Here is an 18538-nt window from a genome sequence, read left to right on the forward strand (position 1 = left end):
CGAGGGAGCCCCTGGTCGGTTCCCGCCTCTCTCTGACCCACTCCCGCCCCCCTCGGAAGTTTAGGCACTCTCCCCAGGATGCACTCGCCGTTACAAACCAAGATGGCGGCAGGCTTACGATTCTCGACAATCCCACGGAAAAAATAGGGGAAAGTGAAATATCTACTTTCGTCCTGTCATATGATACCCCCCCCCGCTCCTGTCTGGGGCCCGTACTTTTTGTTGTGAAAACTAAATGACACCTAAACAAAACTATTGTTACCACGGCCATTACCATGGTAACTTCTGTACACTGTAACACAAACTGCAAGGCTGATACTACGTGAAAGAGTTGACTTTGCGAGACAACAACGCGACAGAAACCGGACAAAACAGGGCTGCAACCGTGGACAGCTGTTTCGTTCTTATTGGAACTCGTCAGCACGGTGTTTGTAGCAGTTCTATATGAAACCAGCAACAGAGCCAGCTCAAATAAAATGCAACAAAACCCATGCCCTATCATTTTATTTCAGTTATTAACCAGTTAAGTGGATTACCCTTGATTCAACTAAGAATGTGGCGTATGTGAATTGATTGAACACCCCTCCGGAAAAGACAAGTGATGAATTAGGCGAAATTCTCCCGGGACTATTTTAGGATTTTAGCCCAAATGTGAGATACATGTGAAATACTGGAAAAGGGCGAGTGTTCTAATGGACGACTATTTTACCAAATTGAATATATTTGTCTAGGTCTTTTATTGTTTTCCAATTAAACCCTCGCAAATTCAAGAAGACTATATCTTCTTTATTTCCTCCCTAGTTTATCATCATCATCGAATGGCTTTTCAAACTTACGCTTTTCGAAGAGAAGATCCTTATCAAGTCTTGCTCTTGCTCCGCTATTTTACTTCGTAGAAGTCCAGGATGTTGAACAAAGCATTGTTGCACAGGAAACGCAAAAGCGCAGGCCACGGGGCGTGCGTCAGAAAGAATGAGATTCATTGTTTTATATCGGAAGATCAAAGACAAAAGAACCAGTTAAAATGATTTTAATTTTATCTTTGACTATATTTTTGGCGAATACTATAGGTGGCTATTTATATAACATTTTCGGGTGTCTGTGCACTGCTATTCTAAAGTTTCCAATTGCAACATATTTTTAGTAGTTACACAATGGCGAATCCTTATTTCACTCAGGGACAGTCCAGCGGGAAGAACACGCGCGATCACACGAAAAAATTCCCCGACGCAAGTGAACACGCGTGTGATAGCATCGCAGTGCACCATGCCAAAGTTGTTCAAAGGGTGGATAATTTTATCCACTGGATAGTTTGCTATCCAGCAGATAAAATGTGTGCAAGATTTTTATGATAGACCTATAATTTGTGAATAGAGTAGAAGCACATGTCAAATTTAGGAATGGGATTGTGTGAAAAACTTGCCAAAAGCATTGGATGTTGTACATTTGCTCCGCTGGATAGCGTCTTATCCAGTGGATAAAGTTATCCGCTCTTTGAATTACTGGGGAAAGGTGATCTTCGAGAGAGCGTATTTTTCTCCATTTTATTGTTCATAAACGAAAGAAAGAGGCTGCACTATTTTTTAAGTTACTTAGAACTGGAACAACTGCAAACGATTGGAAATCTCAGAGCGACAATGGTTGCACATCCACATGTCGTTCTGACAGCTAAACTGTGAATGGGTTGATTTGCACCACCGTTTAGGGAAACCTTGCGTATGGAGGAGGGTCACCGACCACTTGCACCTGTGGATTAGATACAAAGAAACCTTGTTAAGTCTTTTTAAATCCACAGTAGGATTGTTAACTCGTTCTTAAATGATTTATTTTCTTTAATATTTAAGAAAGTACCAGTTATAAATGCGTTGCTTGATAATTATCTCTTACTTTCAACGGATCCTAATCTATATATCAGGGTTAGGATAATGGGAATTGAATGTGATGTTTTATACGAAGAAATCAGGAAATTAATGGCGTGGGATTTACTTGAAGTCTCCGTGGACGAGGAAGGTATGGTTGTTGTCTTTGCTGTCGGATATGTTGAAAACCTTTTCCCGGCTCAATCTTAGACTCAAATTTCTGCAAGGTTGATCGGACTGCGAAGAAAACTTAACACGACAGCGAGATGATAGAGGCCAAACCGAAAATCAACAGAATGCAGCAACCGTAGAGAGCTGTTTCGAGCTGGTTGGCTCTCGTCAGCACGGTGTAGCACAGCAATAAGGTTAGGAGAACACCAACGCGAGTCGACTGGTCTACCAAATGCACGATGGGCCCAAATTCAAACATCCGTCCACGTCATAGCGCGTGACTACGAACAATGAACAAAAGAACTGAAATATCATGTCGCTGTCGCAATAAGTTAAATGAGAAAAGCAAAACTTTTCTTCATAGGTACATGGCCAAACCATGTTAAAAAGTACAGCATATTGGATCTGAAAAGATCTACGGTCCAAAACACAAAAGGAAACAATAAGCAATTAACCGCACAACGAAAATGCTGCAAGTATACGCAGGATCTGTAAAAGATCTAATCAGCCAAAACAATAATGTAATTTTTGGACCTGCCCCAAATACTAGATTCATGGGCATCCAATGATTCTTTTCCTTTTAAGCCCCCTCCTACCGGCTTGCAGTCTTTTCATATCACACAGCAAAAAATTGGGACGAGACGAGAGCGGCCCACGAGAAGACAAACGTCTCGTCCCAATCCCCTCTCCTTTATACCCCTGCTCGACGGATTGATTAACCCTCGACGGATCAACCCTCGACGGATCTTAAGATAAAGAAGGGGGGGGGGGGGGGGAGGCTGTAAGCAATATATCCTTCCCCTGAACCCTTCCCCTTTCCTCTCCTCCTCCCCCTTCTCCTTTCTCTCGACCTTTCTCTAGTTTATTACCATGGGTACGGGCGGGCCAAATCCAGCAGATGATCCTGAAGGGTCCTCACGGAGGGCTTCGTGGTACGAGTACACCACAATGACGAAGTAGATCTGAGTAATTAAAAACAAGGCAGATTATTTAACCTTTAACTGTGATCCGCTTCAAATGTTTCCTTGTAATATCAATGCTTTTTCAACAACCTTTAATTGCACCCTGCGCCATCAGTACCACAGTAACTAAGTAATATCAATATTATTTATGGGAATGTTCATAAAAAGTAAAGGTTATAGTAAATGAAAATCTATAAATCAATCCCAATCCCGATGAACATCCCAACCAATAGATCCTGGCATTTTCCACTTTTTCAGTATTTTCCAGTAGACTGAGCTCTAAAATACGTATTCAATCCGGTAACAACTATCTTTGCATTTCAGTCAAAGCTGAAATATTAAAGAAAACAATCTGTTCTCCCGTCTTAAGTTGACTCCATTCTTATTTATTACCAACTCGGTTAGTGATCATAAAAGGGAGAAGGGATGGCGCATGTGCAGTGGTAAGAGCACTCGCCTCTCACCAATGTGGCTCGGGTTCGATTCCCAGACTCAGTGTCATATGTGGGCTTAGTTTGTTGACGGTTCTCGTCTTTGCTCCGAGAGGTTTTTTATGGGTACTACAGTTTTCCCCTCTCCTTTAGAACAAACATTTCCAAATTGTAATATGATCTGGATTACTGTCAAGCACTTTGTCCGGTTTATCATTAACCACTGGATCGAGAAAATTTCGCAAGCACTCCCTGTGTTATTGACATAAATAAATTACTTTACTTTTATAAAGAAATTTGCCAGCTTCCCTAACCATATTAACCCAGAAAGACATTTATTTCTGTCGCATGGTTAGTATCCGGGTTCCCTAACGCTATTATTTTGTTTGTGGTTTGGGATAATCTGTAATCTTTATTAAGGGGGGACTTAACCTAAATTTGAATGAAATTTGAAGTGGTTTTAAGAATGGATAGAAGAAAGAAAATGATTTTTGGAACACTAACAGACAGTTGATACCCACGCAAGAGCACCCAGGTTGCTAGTGGACTAACCTGGTATCCGTCTATTAATTATTAACTACAAATTCTTATTTTAAAACTTCACTAATTCTTCAATATTTCTTATTTCTCTTAATTTAACCAATCCTTCTAGAAAAACTATCTCCTCCCAGATATACCCAAAAATCACCCCAAAATTCACAAAACACCCCACAACATAGATTTACGGGATGAACATAGAGTTTTTGGATCGCTTGAAACGTAAACGAGATATTTCCATTAAAGCCATGCCAAAGTGCGGTAAAATTGCGTTTACGTTAAGTCCCCCCTTAATTAGAAAACAAACGGTCTTTAAAGAGTCATACACTTACCGAAAGCAACCAGCCAAGGATTGTTACAATGAAAATATATGAGAACTGTAATTAAATGAAAGTCATTGAATTAAAAATAGGAAATAGCTCTGTCTAGTCGAGAAAGTGGCTCGAGTTTTTTAACCAATCACAGAACGTAATAAACCAAAACTAACTTGCAAGAATGTAAAATTGCACTTATTCATCGCGCTCAAATGAAAAACGTTCAGCTTGCATAGCTTGAAAATGTTGTTAGTCTCCTGTTCTGGTAATTATTTAAACGTCTTTTCAGGTTTTAAAAGATTAAACGCAATGAGCACGTTAGGCCTAGAACGGGACACAGAAAAATAAATGAAGACCATTTATTTCCCACAAACAAGTGCAACTAGGCAGTGGAGCTGAATTGATTGTTTTTACACCTAAACGAGCCTAAGTAATATCCCGTCTTAAATTATTGCATATGTAGACATTAACAGTGAATGTCCTTTGAAACATTTTAAAGGTAAAGTTTTAGTTGTATGGCTACAGCATTTAAATTGGTAACGTGAGCTGAACTGGTTTGTCGCTTTATCAAGTGTATGTTGCTGAACGGAAAGGTCTGGTCATATACCTTGCTTCGGCAACCAATCACGTTGTTGAACATTCACTGCCGAGTATATTAAGATTTTATTCCTAACCGAGTAATTGAAACAAGATCGACGTACCCCGTTCCAGATCGCGATCAAGAAGATCATCGTACCCAGAGTGTAAGCAAGCAGGAAGATGTGAAGGATGATATAAGGCAGCGCCAAAAAACGGTACCTCTAAATAGGTTAAAAAGAAACAAGAACAGCGTTTACAAAATCAACGAACATTTATGACTCCTGGACAAGAGGGTTATTTTGAAAAAAAAAAAAAAAAAACCGTGTGGTGCTACGGTGGTGGGGTAGCGGAACAGATCAAACGTAAAAAATAAGACAAGTTCGCTATAGATAAGGATTTTTGGTGATTCCGTGGGTTTACTAAATAATTTTATCATAAGTAAAGTATCAAGCCTTTTTAAAACGAACTACTCGCGCATTGAAACAGTAAAAACAACCACACATTGCAGATGGGTCTTCAAATACTTCACTTTGTTTCAAAACCTTTTTTATAAAAACTTTTTTAGTAATTCAAAAAATGATTTAGTAATGTCAAAGACTCACAAGAAAACCTATACCGGCTTTGAGAAAAGTCAAAACCTTATCCTTTTTTATTTATTACGTTCGACCGCTTTTAAAACAACAGAGCCATTGATAAGGTATTTTTGCCACCGTAAAGAGATTCGAGTGCTGACGTTTCGACGTTAGCCCTTTGTCAGAGCAAATCCAACGCCTGGTTGATTCCATCTCATGTTTGTCGCATCAATACAGACATACATACAATTTTGATATCACAGTTGCAAATAACTGTGTCCATTGTTTTTAGTATACTTTTTCTGTTTACCAAATAAAAAGGATACCTTTTAGCTAAGGGTGTACGCATACGGTTTCATTGTGGCTGGGGTTTCTCGAGGCTGCATGGAGTACCGCGTGCACTTACCGGGTCATACGATCCCAGTAGCAAAAGGTTTGTCAAAAGCATCAGCACACTAAAGGCTACGGCGGCGTGGTTCAAGTTGACGACATCTAAAAAAGATCAAAATTAAAACGCGCAGTCGTTAATATACGTAACCATAAATTACCAAGGTTGTATAAGTTAAGATCACGAGAAACTGATGCACCTTGCATGATTAAATGGTTTAATTTACTTCGAAATAAATAAATGTAAATCTATATTTATTACGGGTTTTTTCTCGACATTACGTCACAGACTTTTGGTAAAAAATCCTTCGGAAAGCAACTTATTTGAAAGAGAAAGTCTGCTTTAATTTCATTATTTTATGGTGATTAAACTAATGAAAATTGCTGAGGAACTACAAAGACCAACATAACAAACCTTTGTAATACTTGTAAGGTATTGGCGGTTTGCCCTCAGGATCGAGTTCTTTGGCTTCTTCGTTGAAGTCCTTCAGCATTTTGGCGCCGTGGATACCCGCATAGATTCCATAACCTGATGAAAGCTGTTAAACGAAGCACAAGAAAACAATTAATGCTCCCAACCCATGAGAAATAAGAACACAACAATGATATGTGGGGTAAGGGGTTGGGAATGAAGTACTCCAATAGCAGGCCAGTGGAACTAAATGCCATCAATAACTGAATCACTAATCTGGCTTGGTAAGGGGGGTCAAAGCCCCCTCCTCTCCGGGGATGCAGGTCACAAACCCCTGGGAGAGGTTCCTAATCCTCTTCGGGGCTGCAGTCACAATACCCCAAAAGAGGTCCTTACTCCCTTTCAGGGCTGCAGGTCACAATACCCTGAAAAGGTCCCTACTCCCCCTCAGGGCTGCAGGTCACAATACCCTGAGAGAGGTTCCTAGTCCTAAGGGAGTTTTCCTAATCCTCTTCGGGGCTGCAGTCACAATACCCCGAAAGAGGTCCTTACTCCCTTTCAGGGCTGCAGGTCACAATACCCTGAAAATGTCCCTACTCCCCCTCAGGGCTGCAGGTCACAATACCCTGAGAGAGGTTCCTAGTCCTAAGGGAGTTTAGACTCATGGTTACCATGGTAACCCATCAATTCTGTGAGTCTATGGGGCCAAGAGTGCCTGTAAGGGAGCACTTCATCCCAGCCCAAAGTTTATTTGTGTATTTTGATTAGACAAATCTAAATTGTAGACTAACTCCTTACTACAATTATGTAGTCCTTGGGATTAGACAAGGCTAATCAGTTCATTCAGTGTCTTTGATGCATATAAACTGCATAAAATTAATACCAACAGCATTGGTTGCTAACAGTAACAAAAATAGCTCATAACTGGAACGTTTCATATAAAGAGATATCAATACATATTGCTGTGTATCTGAAAATTGGAAACATGTACATGGGCTGTACATAGGAAAGCTAGTCAATGATCCCGTAACGTGGGGGCCAAGGCCCAGCTTAGCAGCTTAAGTAAGATATATTATAACTATTCATAAATTCATAGGCATTGGGTAATACTAGGGTTAATTTGTGTGTGACATGCTTAAACCATAGGGTGGGGGGGAGGGAAAAAACACGTCGTAGAACAAGACAACTACAGTTTGCTAGCTCGCAGCGAAGGAATGAATGAACACAGAACTCGTGCTCGATGTCTGAGGATTGATTGACAGTGAAATACCAGCCGATTCTGATTGGCTCAGCGTACAGTTTGCGTTACTAATGCATGTGATCCCGATAAACTTTGGACTGTGAAACCCTACCCCCCTACCTTAAAGCATGTCACACAACCAGCACGTAATCTCTCATGGTTGTCCCATTAACTTAAATTTATGACGACATAAATTGGTCTATTACGTCGTGTACCGCATGTGCATGTGTAGGTATTTTAGCCTCGCTCAGACATGCCATTGCGTGACTTCTGTCCGAGGCCCCGTCCACACTAATAAGTTTATTGTTTGAAAAAGTATACTTTTTGATATGTTTTCGCCTATAATACACGCTAAAACGGCCGAAAACGCCGATGAAAACGGAGAATTTCGTAAATGGTAACATCCGTTTCTGGTGTGGACAGGTGAAAACAGTGACGTTAAAAGCGTCACATGCCATCGATCCAGTCCAAATCGGAGCATCTATCCAAGATGGCGGATGGTTAACACGTGTGCAATCCCAGGTCGCAGTCATTTTCATCGCTTTCAAGCGTTTTAATGTGGACAGATAAGATAGCAGTTCATTGTGAACATACGCTTAGCTTTTGTGAGACCAGCAAGCCAGGCTCACCAGCTAGGTGAAAACGATACAAAAACGTTTGTGTGGATGACAATATTTTCCTCCGTTTTCGCCGCGATGAAAACGGATACAGTAAACACCCGCATTTAAGAACACATGATTTCGGAGGTCAGGCTGATCGGGTTCTTGTTTAACGGGTGCTTGGTGACAAATCAGCCTCAAAGTGTTCTTAAAATGTTCTTAAATTTCTATATTATCATTATTCTATACTGTACTCAATTTCTTTTATGTATTTACAGTAGAAACATCAATTACAGTAGAAACATTAGTACAGTACTCAATACAAAAATCACTTGTTTTTTTTTATGCAATTATGACACCTTTTCCAGTTTATAAGAATATGCTGAATTTTTTAGGCTTGTTCTTATAAAAATGGGGCTTTATTGGCCAAATTTCAGCCTGGTCTTCTTGATCCATTTATTCTTATATGCGGGTGTTTACTGTACTTTTGAAAACACATTAGTGTGGATGGGGTTAATTTGATACGCTTGCCTGTTTTCAATATATTACGGAACAGTTAAAGAAATCACAAGACCTTTTAAGTTTGCTCTGAGAAGAATGCGTCATTTGCTTCCATGGCAGTTTATGCCGGATTAAATCAGGTTTGTTTGTGATTTGAAATGCAGCTTCCCAGTTTTTCAGGTTTTTATTGACGCGGAATGAATTAAGGTAAGAGTAAAGACACCGGAACGTGTAGATATGCATGACCTCAATACAGCTATGTACATTGCTCAATGACATGGCAAATATTTGCTTGCTCACTTTGTAGAACGTTAGGGGAAAAAAACAATTTCACTTCATCAGAAAATTCAGATGGTTAAAATTATGATTTACTCCCATTTTACCTTTACGTGTTTAACAATAAGTGCCTCAATTAGAACAGTTTCATGAACAAGTTCACAGATATCGACGAAACCGTAAATTCTAATTCTTTATACAGCGAGCAAGAGAATTGATGCAGACTGATTGGACGAAAACTTTCCGCCCGGAAGAAACCTCAGCCAGAAACTAAGCGCAGCAGAAATCCTGGAAATCTTCTTTGTTCCCCCCCAAAATCGAAATATTTAAACTACTCGAGAACGGAATGGAAAAAACTATTCATATGCAAACTGACTAAATAATCACCCCAAATCAGTGACTTGGAAAGTGAATACGACTCAAGATTACCCGTATATTGAATATCACATACTCTGTTTTTGGTAGGCATGTTGAAACTATAAGCTCAATATATTTTGCCATCGAACATGAACTCTTCTGGTGTCAAGTTTACCGTACAGTTACTGAAAATGTCTGCAAACCGATGCATGCAAACTGATTAAATCACTCTCAACTGATGTGACGCGGAAAAACAGCGCTGTACGTATACACAGTTTGTTGTTTTTTTTTAGTCATGCCATGTTGAGACTATAAGTTGATTATACCTTGGCATACCCCAAGAACTCTTCTGGTTTCAAGTTTACCGTACAGTTAGTGCAAATCATTGCAAACCGATGCATATGAATAGTGATTAAATCACACCCGAATACACTGTAAAGTGACGCGGAAAAACAGCTCTGTACGTTTATTGCAGATGACACACTGTTTTTTTTGGCCATGTTGAAACTATAAGTTCAAGCTAGATATTTTGGCGTCGAACAAAAACTCTCCTGGTTTTAAGTTTACCCTACAGTAAATCAAAACGTCTGGGAACGGATCGAGCTTCAGTGGCAAGAAGTTCACAAGGAAAAATTTAGTTTAGTGAAATGATCTTGTACAGACTCGACTACCAGCTGCTGTTCGGGAAGAAATACCGGAGCCGAGGGAGCCGGAGAAATAGAGCCTATGTTTCTGTAGTGTATATAGCGAGCCGCAACCCCACGCTAGCGGTAGCTGGCCACGCAGTAGTCGCACTTGATCCGGAACCGAAAACACCAAAAGTATTGTATTGACATGGATATTCAGATTTACTCACCAAGCCATAGAGAGCAATGAGCAAAATCCCTGTCTTTAAGTCACAACCACAGCAACAAGTACGCACCATAACAGCCATAGCTGAATCTTGAAATTTTAGTGCTGTAAACCAACGGCAGGACAGCAGAGGTACAAACGCGAAGTTTTGCACCTTTCAATCGGTTGCTCCAGTAGTCTGCAGCACTGGAAATATTTGTAGATATTATGTATTTGCGCACGGACCAATCATATCACCCAGAAACGCCTTGAAGTATTAACACCTGTCAATCTTTAAGAGCACCTATCAATCTTAAGGGCAGGACATCGATACTTTTGCACGTATCCAAAGAACAGCCAATCAGAACTGTCGTTAAACTGTGTATCCAGGTGTCTGAATTTGTTATTTGCCTCGTCATGTTTCAAGTGGACGTTCCGGAGTCTGTTTCGCGACGCTAGCCTTGGTAACCTTGTTCTTTAGTTCAAAAATCAAAAGAATGTTTCACTTAAACGTAACGAGGCTAGTAAGGCTTTTGTGAATGCAGACAAAAGAATATTTAAATTTCGGCTACTTTTGCACAGGGTCTATGCTTTATCTCTGCTTTAAACGAAAGGAAGGACGATAATCTGGAACTATCTATACACTAAGGCTTTGTTAACGCGCCACAAGGTTATAAGGCTATAAGGCTCCTGCCAATATCTGTTTTGGAATAAAGAGCGGGATAGAGGAATCGTGCACGATGACTGTTTTTAATCATGCATGCTCTATGTCACCATAGTTACTAAGTAAAAGAATCAACACTTGTTTCGAAACTGACCTAAACATGCTTTCGCATTTTAACCGCTTATCCGGGTTAATCGAGCCCTTTCAGGGCTGAGAATTATCCTTAAGGGGAAAGGAATCTACAGGATTCACTTAAATCGCTGAACAAACCGTTGCCATAATTTTGGCCTGCGGTCATGCATGTGAAATAACATCCGGTCGTGTATTGAGAACTCGAAATAAACTTTTTATGCATGGAACGGACACGAACTTCATTTCTCCTAAAGTACAGTTTAGCATGTTTTAATCACGATTTAACTCTCGTGGTGTTGCGACCACAACAATTGCCCGAAACTGACTAATGTATGTCTGTGCTCGGATCCACCATGTAAGACGTTTTTAGTTCACAATCTTTCCACTTCCTCAAGTTAATTTGAACAAATCACGAATTTATATCATAATACCAAATTTACATAGTAATCTCGTTAAAGCAAACACCGGGAAATATACTGAGTAAACCTTCAAAGATGTGATGTCGTAAATCCTTGAAATTATGAGAGTTATATCATCAAAGTCAAAGTCAAATAACTTTACTTATCCACGGTATTCTCATCAGTTACACTAGGTACTACCCTGGAATAATCTTTATCCGGCCGCCTATTTGTTTTCGTAGCTGAGATCTTGTGCGTCTTGTCACGGCTATTTGTCTTTTGATTAGTTACGGCTGCGTTTTTGTCATCACTTCTTGCCGTTCTAAACTGTGAGATTTGTATTTTCCTCCTGTAATGAAGCTGTATCTAGTCGCGAATTCTGCTCAGTGGTGCTCAACAGAAAATATTTTGTTTGGAGAGTCTTTTGCAATGGAGCTGTCTGTGTAACTTCAATTCATATCTCTCACAGCGGTCATCGCTGACATGACAGTTTCATGACCGGAAGTTATTTTGATTGGCTAATGTTTACGGCGAAGCGTCATGCTCATCGAGGGGGCGGAATACTCGTCTCAATGCTTTTGTGTCAAGCTTTTCCTCCCTTTTCCCCTTCCTCCCTTCCCCCTCTCCCTACCCCCCCCCCCCCCCAAAAGCCTGATACTCAGGCTATTACAGACTCGTACCCAGTCACTCCTGTCGCCATTCATTGTGAGTGAGCAGAGAGATGATTGAAGATCAGAGTGGATTGAGGCGCACGAAATGTCATGGGAAGAGACTAATGGAAAATAGCGTTCCCTTTGTCCAAGACTTTTCACTTTCTTCTGTTTTTCCGCGGGATTTTTGAGACTTGCACGCTTCGATCGAACTTCCGCCATCTTGGTTTGTAACCGCGAGCGCCACCTGAAGAGAGCGTCTAAACTACCAAGAGAGCCCCTAGTCGGTTTCCGCCTCTCTCTGACCCACTCCCGCCCCCCTCGGAAGTTTAGGCACTCTCCCCAGGATGCACTCGCCGTTACAAACCAAGATGGCGGCAGGCTCACGATTCTCGACAATCCCACGGAAAAAATAGGGGAAAGTGAGTTATCTACTCTCGTCCTGTCATATGATACCTCCCCCTCCCTCGCTCCTGTCTGGAGCCCGTACTCTTTGTTGTGAAAACTAAATGACACCTAAACAAAACTATTGTTACCACGGCCATTACCATGGTAACTTCTGTACACTGTAACACAAGCTGCAAGGCTGATACTACCTGAAAGAGTTGACTTTGAGAGACAACAACGCGACAGAAACCGACAAAACAGGGCTGCAACCGTGGACAGCTGTTTTGTTCTTATTTGAACTCGTCAGCACGGTGTAGCAGTTCTATATGAAACCAGCAACAGAGCCAGCTCAAATAAAATGCAACAAAACCCATGCCCTATCCTTTTATTTCAGTTATTAACCGGCTAAGTGGATTACCCTTGATTCAACTAAGAATGTGGCGTATGTGGATTGATTGAATGCCCCTCCGGAAAAGACAAGTGATGAATTAGGCGAAATTCTCCCCGGACTATTTTAGGATTTTAGCCCAAATGTGAGATGTGAAATACTGGAAAAGGGCGAGTGTTCTAATGGACGACTATTTTACCAAATTGAATATATTTGTCTAGGACTTTTATTGTTTTCCAATTAAACCCTCGCAAATTCAAGAAGACTACCTCTTCTTTCTTCCCTCCCTACTTCATCATCATCATCGAATGGCTTTTCAAACTTACGCTTTTCGAAGAGGAGATCCTTATCAAGTCTTGCTCTTGCTCCGCTATTTTACTTCGTAGAAGTCCAGGATGTTGAACAAAGCATTTTAGCACAGGAAACGCAAAAGCGCAGGCCACGAGGCGTGCGCAGTCAGAAAGAGAATGAGATTAATTGTTTTATTTCGGAAGATTAAAGACAAAAGAACCGGTAAAAACAAAGGAACATGATTTTAATTTTATCTTTGACTGTACTTTTGGCTTATACTACAGGTGGTTATTTATATACCATTTTCGGGTGTCTGTGCACTGCTATTCTAAAGCTTCCAATTGCAACCTATCTTTAGTAGTTACACAATGGCAAGTCCTAATTTCACTCAGGGACAGTACAGCGAAAAGAACACGCGCGATCACACGAAAAAATTCCCCGACGCGAGTGAACACGCGTGTTATAGCATTGCCAGCAGTGTACCATGCACCTAGTCCCCAGTTGTTCAAAGGGCGGATGATTTTATCCACTGGATAGTTTGCTATCCGACAGATAAAATGTGTGCAAGATTTTCATGATAGTCCTATAATTTGTGAATAGAGTAGAACTTATGTCAAATTTAACAATGGGATTGTGTGAAAAACTTGCCAAAAGCATAGGATGTTGTACATTTGTTCCGCTGGATAGCGACTTATCCAGTGGATAAAGTTATCCGGTCTTTGAACAACTGGGGAAAGGTGATTCTCGCGAGAGCTCGCGTATTTTTCTCCGCTTCATTGTCCATAAACGAAAGAAAGAAGCTGCACTATTTTTAAGTTACTTAAAACTGAAACAACTGCAAACGATTGGAAATCTAAGAGCGACAATGGCTGCACATCCACATGTCGTTCTGACAGCTAAACTGTGAATGGGTTTATTTGCACCACCGTTTATGGAAACTTTGCGTATGCAGGAGGGCCACCGACCACTTGCACCTGTGGATTAGATACAAACAAACCTTGTTAAGTCTTCTTAAATCCTCAGTAGAATTGTTAGTAGTCCTTAAATGATTTATTTTCTTTAATACCCAAGAAAGTACTTTACAAATGCGTTGCTTGATAATTATCTCTTACTTTCAACGGATCCTGATCTATATATCAGGGTTAGGCTAACGGGACTTAGCCGTGAAGTTTTATACGAAAAAATCAGGAAATTAATAGCGTGGGATTTATTTAAAAATTCTGAAGACCAAGAAGGTATGGTTGTTGTCTTTGCTGTCGGATATGTTGAAAACATTTTCCCGGCTCAATCTAAGAGTCACAAACCATAATGTAATTTTTGGGTCAGCCGCAAATATTAAATTCATGGGCATCCACTTATTCTTTTATTCTTTTCCTCTTAAGCCCCTCCCCTACAATACCGGCTTGCAGTCTCTTCATATCTCGAAGTTTGCGTAGTGTTAACACACAGCGAAAAATTGGGACGGGAGGATTGGGACGAGACCAGAGCGGCGCGCGGGAAGACAAACGTCTCGCCCCAATCCCCCTCTCCTTTACACCCCCTATTGTAGCTCGAGCTCGACGGATTGATTAACCCTCGACGGATCTTAAAGAGAAAGGGGGACTGCAAGCAATCTATCCTCCCCCTTCTCTCCTCCCCCGCTTTTCCCTCTCTCTTCCCCTCCCCCTTCTCCTTCCCGTCGACCTTTCTCTAGGCTATTACCATCGGTGCTGGCGGACCAAATCCAGTACTTGATCCTGAGGGGTCCTCACGGAGGGCTTCGTGGTACGAGTACACCACAATGATGAAGTAGATCTGAGTAATTCAAAACAAAGCAGATTATTAACCCTTTAACTGTGATCCGCCTCAAATGTTTCCTTGTAATATCAACGCTTTTTCAGCAACCTCTAATTGCACCCTGCGCCATCAATACCACAGTAACTAAGGAATATCAATATTATTTATGAGAATGTTCATAAAATTTAAAGGTTACAGTAAAAATAAATCAACCCCAATCCCGATGAACATTCGAACCAATTGACACGTAGCTCCTCGCATTTTCCACTTTTTCTTGAAGAAAAGTATGACTAAACTTTCACAGTTTTTCATAAATTACTAAGGTCAGTATTTTTCAGTAGGCTGAGCTTTAAAATACGTATTCCATCCGGTAACAACTATCTTTGCGTCCAGTCAAAGCTAAAACATTAAAGAAAACAATCTGTTCTCCCGCCTCAAGTTGATTCCCTTCTTATTTATTAGTAACTCGGTTAGTGATCATGAAAGGGAGAAGGGATGGCGCATGCGCAGTGATGAGAGCACTCGCCTCTCACCAATATGGCTCGGGTTCGATTCCCGGACTCGAGGTCATATGTGGGCTTAGTTTATTGTCGGTTCTCGTCCTTGCTCCGAGAAGTTTTCCTCTGGGTACTCCGGTTTTCCCCTCTCCTCTAGAACCAACATTCGCAAATTGTAATTCGATCAGGATTATTGTCAAGTACTTTGTCCGGTTTATCATTAACCAATGGCTCGAGTAATGAGCACGCACTCCCTGTGTTATTGACATAAATAAATTACTTTACTTTTATAAAGAATTTACCAGCTTCTCCTAATCATATTAACCCAGAAACTCATTATGTCGCATGGTTGGTATCTGGGTTCCCTAACGCTATTATTTTGTGAACAGAAACTAAGATGTAAGAGTCATACACTTACCGAAAGCAACCAGCCAAGGATTGATCCAACGAAAAGATATGAGAACTATAATTAAATAATAGTCATATTTGATTAAAAAACAGGAAATAGCTCTGTCTAGTCGAGAAAGTGGCGCGAGTTTTTTTTAACCAATCACAGAACGTAATAAACCAAAACTAACTTGCAAGAATATAAAATTACACTGATTCAACGCGCTCAAATGAAAACCACTCAGGTTGTATAGCTTGACAATGTTGTTGGTCTCCTGTTATGGTAATTTCTAAACGTCTTTTCAGGTTTTAAAAGATTAAACGCAATGTGTTAGGTCTAGAACGGGACACAGAAAAATAAATGAAGACCATTTATTTCCCAAAAACAAGAGCAACTAGGCAGTGGAACTGAATTGATTGTTTTTAAACTTAAAATTTTAACCTTATTATATAAAGTAATATCCCGTCCTAAATTATTGCATATGTAGACATTAACAGTGAATGTCCTTTGAAACATTTTAAAGGTAAAGTTTTAGTTGTATGGCTACAGCATTTTAAATTGGTTACGTGAGCTGAAACTGTTTTGTCGCTTTATCAAGTGAATGTTGCTGAACGGAAAGGTCTGTTCATATACCTTGCTTCGGCAACCAATCAAATTGTTGAACATTCGCTGCTGAGTATATTAAGATTTTATTCCTAACCGAGTAATTGAAACAAGACCTACCCCGTGCCAGATCGCGATCAAGAAGATCGTCGTACCCAGAGTGTAAGCAAGCAGGAAGATCTGAAGGACGATATAAGGCAGTGCCAAAAAACGGTTTCTCTAAAAAGGTGAAAAAGAAACAAGAACAGCTTTTACAAAATCAACGAACATTTACGACTCCTGGACAAGAGGGTTACTTTGAAAAGAAACCATGTGGTGCTCGGTGGGATAGCGGAACAGATCAAACGTCAAAAATAAGAAAAGTTCGCTAAAGATAAGTTTTTCTCTTTGTCAGCTCATAGCTGATAAGGTTTTTGGTGAGTCCCGATATCAATATTCATTTTCTCATAACTGTTCTCAAATATTTCTTATGGAACCATTGAGGAGAATTTGTTTACACGTCAAAACAACTTGTCCTTAGTGATCATTTCCATTATTCTCATAACCTGAGCGGTTGATCAACAGTGAATATTGTGATGAGATATTGGATGCTGGTCACTGTTAGGGCTTAAAGGGTTAAATCATATTATCATAAGTGAAGTATCAAGCTTTTTTTAAATGAGCTAATGTCACGTATTCAAACAGTACACGCAGACACACATTGCAGATGGGTCTCCAAATACTTCACTTTCAAAACCTTTTTTTGAAATACTTTTTTTTGGTAAATCATAAAATGATTAAGTAACCTCAAAGACTCACAAGAAAACATACCGGCTTTGAGTTCTAAAAGTAAAACCTTATCCTTTCTTATTTATTACGTTCGACTGCGGTTAAGGCAACAGAGCCATTGATGCGGTAATTTGGCCATTGTAAAGAGATTCGAGTGCTGAAATTTCGACGTTAGCTCTTTGTCAGAGCAAATCCAACGCCTGGTTGATTCCATCTCATTTTTGTTGCATCAATACAGACATACATATAATTTTGATATCACAGTTGCAAATAACTGTGTCCATTGTTTTCAGTATATATATTTTTTGTTTTGCAAATAAAAAAAGGATACTTTTTAGCTAAGGGTATACGCAGGTGGTTTCATTGTGGCTGGGGTTTCTCGAGGCTGCATGGAGTACCGCGTGCACTTACCGTGCCATACGATCCCAGTAGCAAACAGTTGGCCAAAAAATTCAGCACACTAAAGGCTACGGCGGCGTAGTCCAAGTTGATGACAACTAAAAAAGAAGAAAAACGCGCAGTCGTTAATATACGTAACCATAAATTACCAAGGTTGTATAAATTAAGGACACGAGAAACTGATGCACCTTGCATGATTAATTAGTTTAATTTACTTCGAAATAAACTAGTGATTTCAATATGAAAGTGAGTGCTGGCGAAGGGGGGTAAAGTTGTGGGGATTTAATTAAACAGTGAATGGGTTTGGAAAAGGGGGTCGACTTTGAGGGTAGGGAGAGTAGGTTTCAGTTGGATGAGTTGTAAAAATGACTACAGCAAGCATTGGTTTTGAAAATGGGTCATGGCAGCTGGTTTAGTGATTTGTATAACCCACATTGGCGAAGAAATGTTGAAAACGCTTCTTTTTTGTGGGATGGGGGTGTTGGTGAAGTAGACGGATCAGCCGCCCCAAACGGCACAGATTTTGAGTTATTTGCCTCCACGAGCAAAGAACTCGTGTGAAAGTGCAACGAGTCGTTTGATTTCAGAGTGAAACAATCATCTGATTTCACAGTTGCATAGTTCGCTTCGACGAGCGATCGACATGTTTTCAATTCTTTTGCCTCAACGGACACACTTACGGACAAAGAGCATGACTCAACGGTCGAATTATCCGGCACAAACTCCACAGATTTTGAATTATTGGCCTCCACGGGCGAAGAACTCATGTGAAAGTACAACGAGTCCTTTGATTTCACAGTTGAGTGGTTCGCCGATTTTGAATTATTAGCCTCCACGGTATGTTTTCTATTTGCTATGTCTTTATTTGCTTTTGTAATCATTCATCAAGGTCACGAACGGAATTAGGAAAGAGATCACTTTGTGTTTGGCTGCTTTCGTAGATCCACCGCTTGGGAATTGAGATCACTTTTCCACGGGAGAATTTTACCACGATCTTACGCACAGACGGTTTCGAGGCGCAGTTGACTTTGCCATAAAACAAGTAGGTAAGTATTTCTTAATATTTTTATTGGCTAGATGTCTTCATTTGCTTGTGAAAATATTCATCAAGGTCAAGAACGGATTAATGATGAATCCCATGGAAAGTGATCTCAATTCTCAAGCGGTGG

At 40.3% G+C, this 18538-nt stretch overlaps 3 protein-coding genes across 5 annotated transcripts in view; all 3 read right to left on the reverse strand.

The window, feature by feature from the left end:
* Nucleotides 1-18538, reverse strand: part of LOC146475368 (uncharacterized) — a 68540-nt gene that overhangs the window by 827 nt on the left and 49175 nt on the right. Inside the window, exon 8 of one of the 2 annotated variants that reach the window (XM_085115784.1) lies at nt 11893-12254. The gene's annotated coding sequence lies outside the window, so the exon portion shown is untranslated. Of the gene's footprint in view, nt 1-11892; nt 12255-12302; nt 12389-18538 lie in introns of those variants that run through there. The other variant, XM_085115786.1, reaches the window with a different exon arrangement.
* Nucleotides 1011-10235, reverse strand: LOC146475369 (uncharacterized). Its single transcript, XM_085115781.1, has 7 exons — nt 10054-10235; nt 6228-6351; nt 5832-5917; nt 4976-5074; nt 4293-4337; nt 2900-2992; nt 1011-1746 (listed from the first exon to the last, which is right to left on the reverse strand). Exons 1-7 carry the CDS (start codon nt 10129-10131, stop codon nt 1702-1704), a joined length of 570 nt encoding a protein of 189 aa, XP_084971907.1. The 5' UTR covers nt 10132-10235; the 3' UTR covers nt 1011-1701.
* LOC146475370 (uncharacterized) overlaps nt 13162-18538 on the reverse strand; it is a 30166-nt gene continuing 24789 nt past the window's right edge. For both annotated transcript variants that reach the window (XM_085115779.1, XM_085115778.1), the window contains exons 3-7: nt 17382-17467; nt 16323-16421; nt 15630-15674; nt 14640-14732; nt 13162-13912 (exon numbers count right to left, since the gene is read on the reverse strand). In XM_085115779.1, coding sequence (XP_084971905.1) covers nt 13868-13912; nt 14640-14732; nt 15630-15674; nt 16323-16421; nt 17382-17467 — 368 coding nt within the window. In that variant the 3' untranslated portion in view covers nt 13162-13867. The remainder of the gene's footprint in view (nt 13913-14639; nt 14733-15629; nt 15675-16322; nt 16422-17381; nt 17468-18538) is intronic.

Source organism: Pavona decussata, unplaced genomic scaffold, assembly GCF_977016875.1.
Source record: "Pavona decussata unplaced genomic scaffold, jaPavDecu1.1 SCAFFOLD_84, whole genome shotgun sequence".
Taxonomy (NCBI): domain Eukaryota; kingdom Metazoa; phylum Cnidaria; class Anthozoa; order Scleractinia; family Agariciidae; genus Pavona; species Pavona decussata.

Excerpts from the sequence above, each read along its gene's own strand:
- LOC146475369 (XM_085115781.1), bottom strand. The coding sequence starts at position 10,131 with ATGGCTGTTATGGTGCGTACTTGTTGCTGTGGTTGTGACTTAAAGACA. Across the intron at positions 4,338-4,975 it reads TGATCGCGATCTGGAACGGG|TTCTCATATATTTTCATTGT; the intron begins GTACGTCGATCT and ends ATTTAATTACAG. Across the intron at positions 1,747-2,899 it reads TTGGCCCGCCCGTACCCATG|GTGCAAGTGGTCGGTGACCC; the intron begins GTAATAAACTAG and ends TCTAATCCACAG.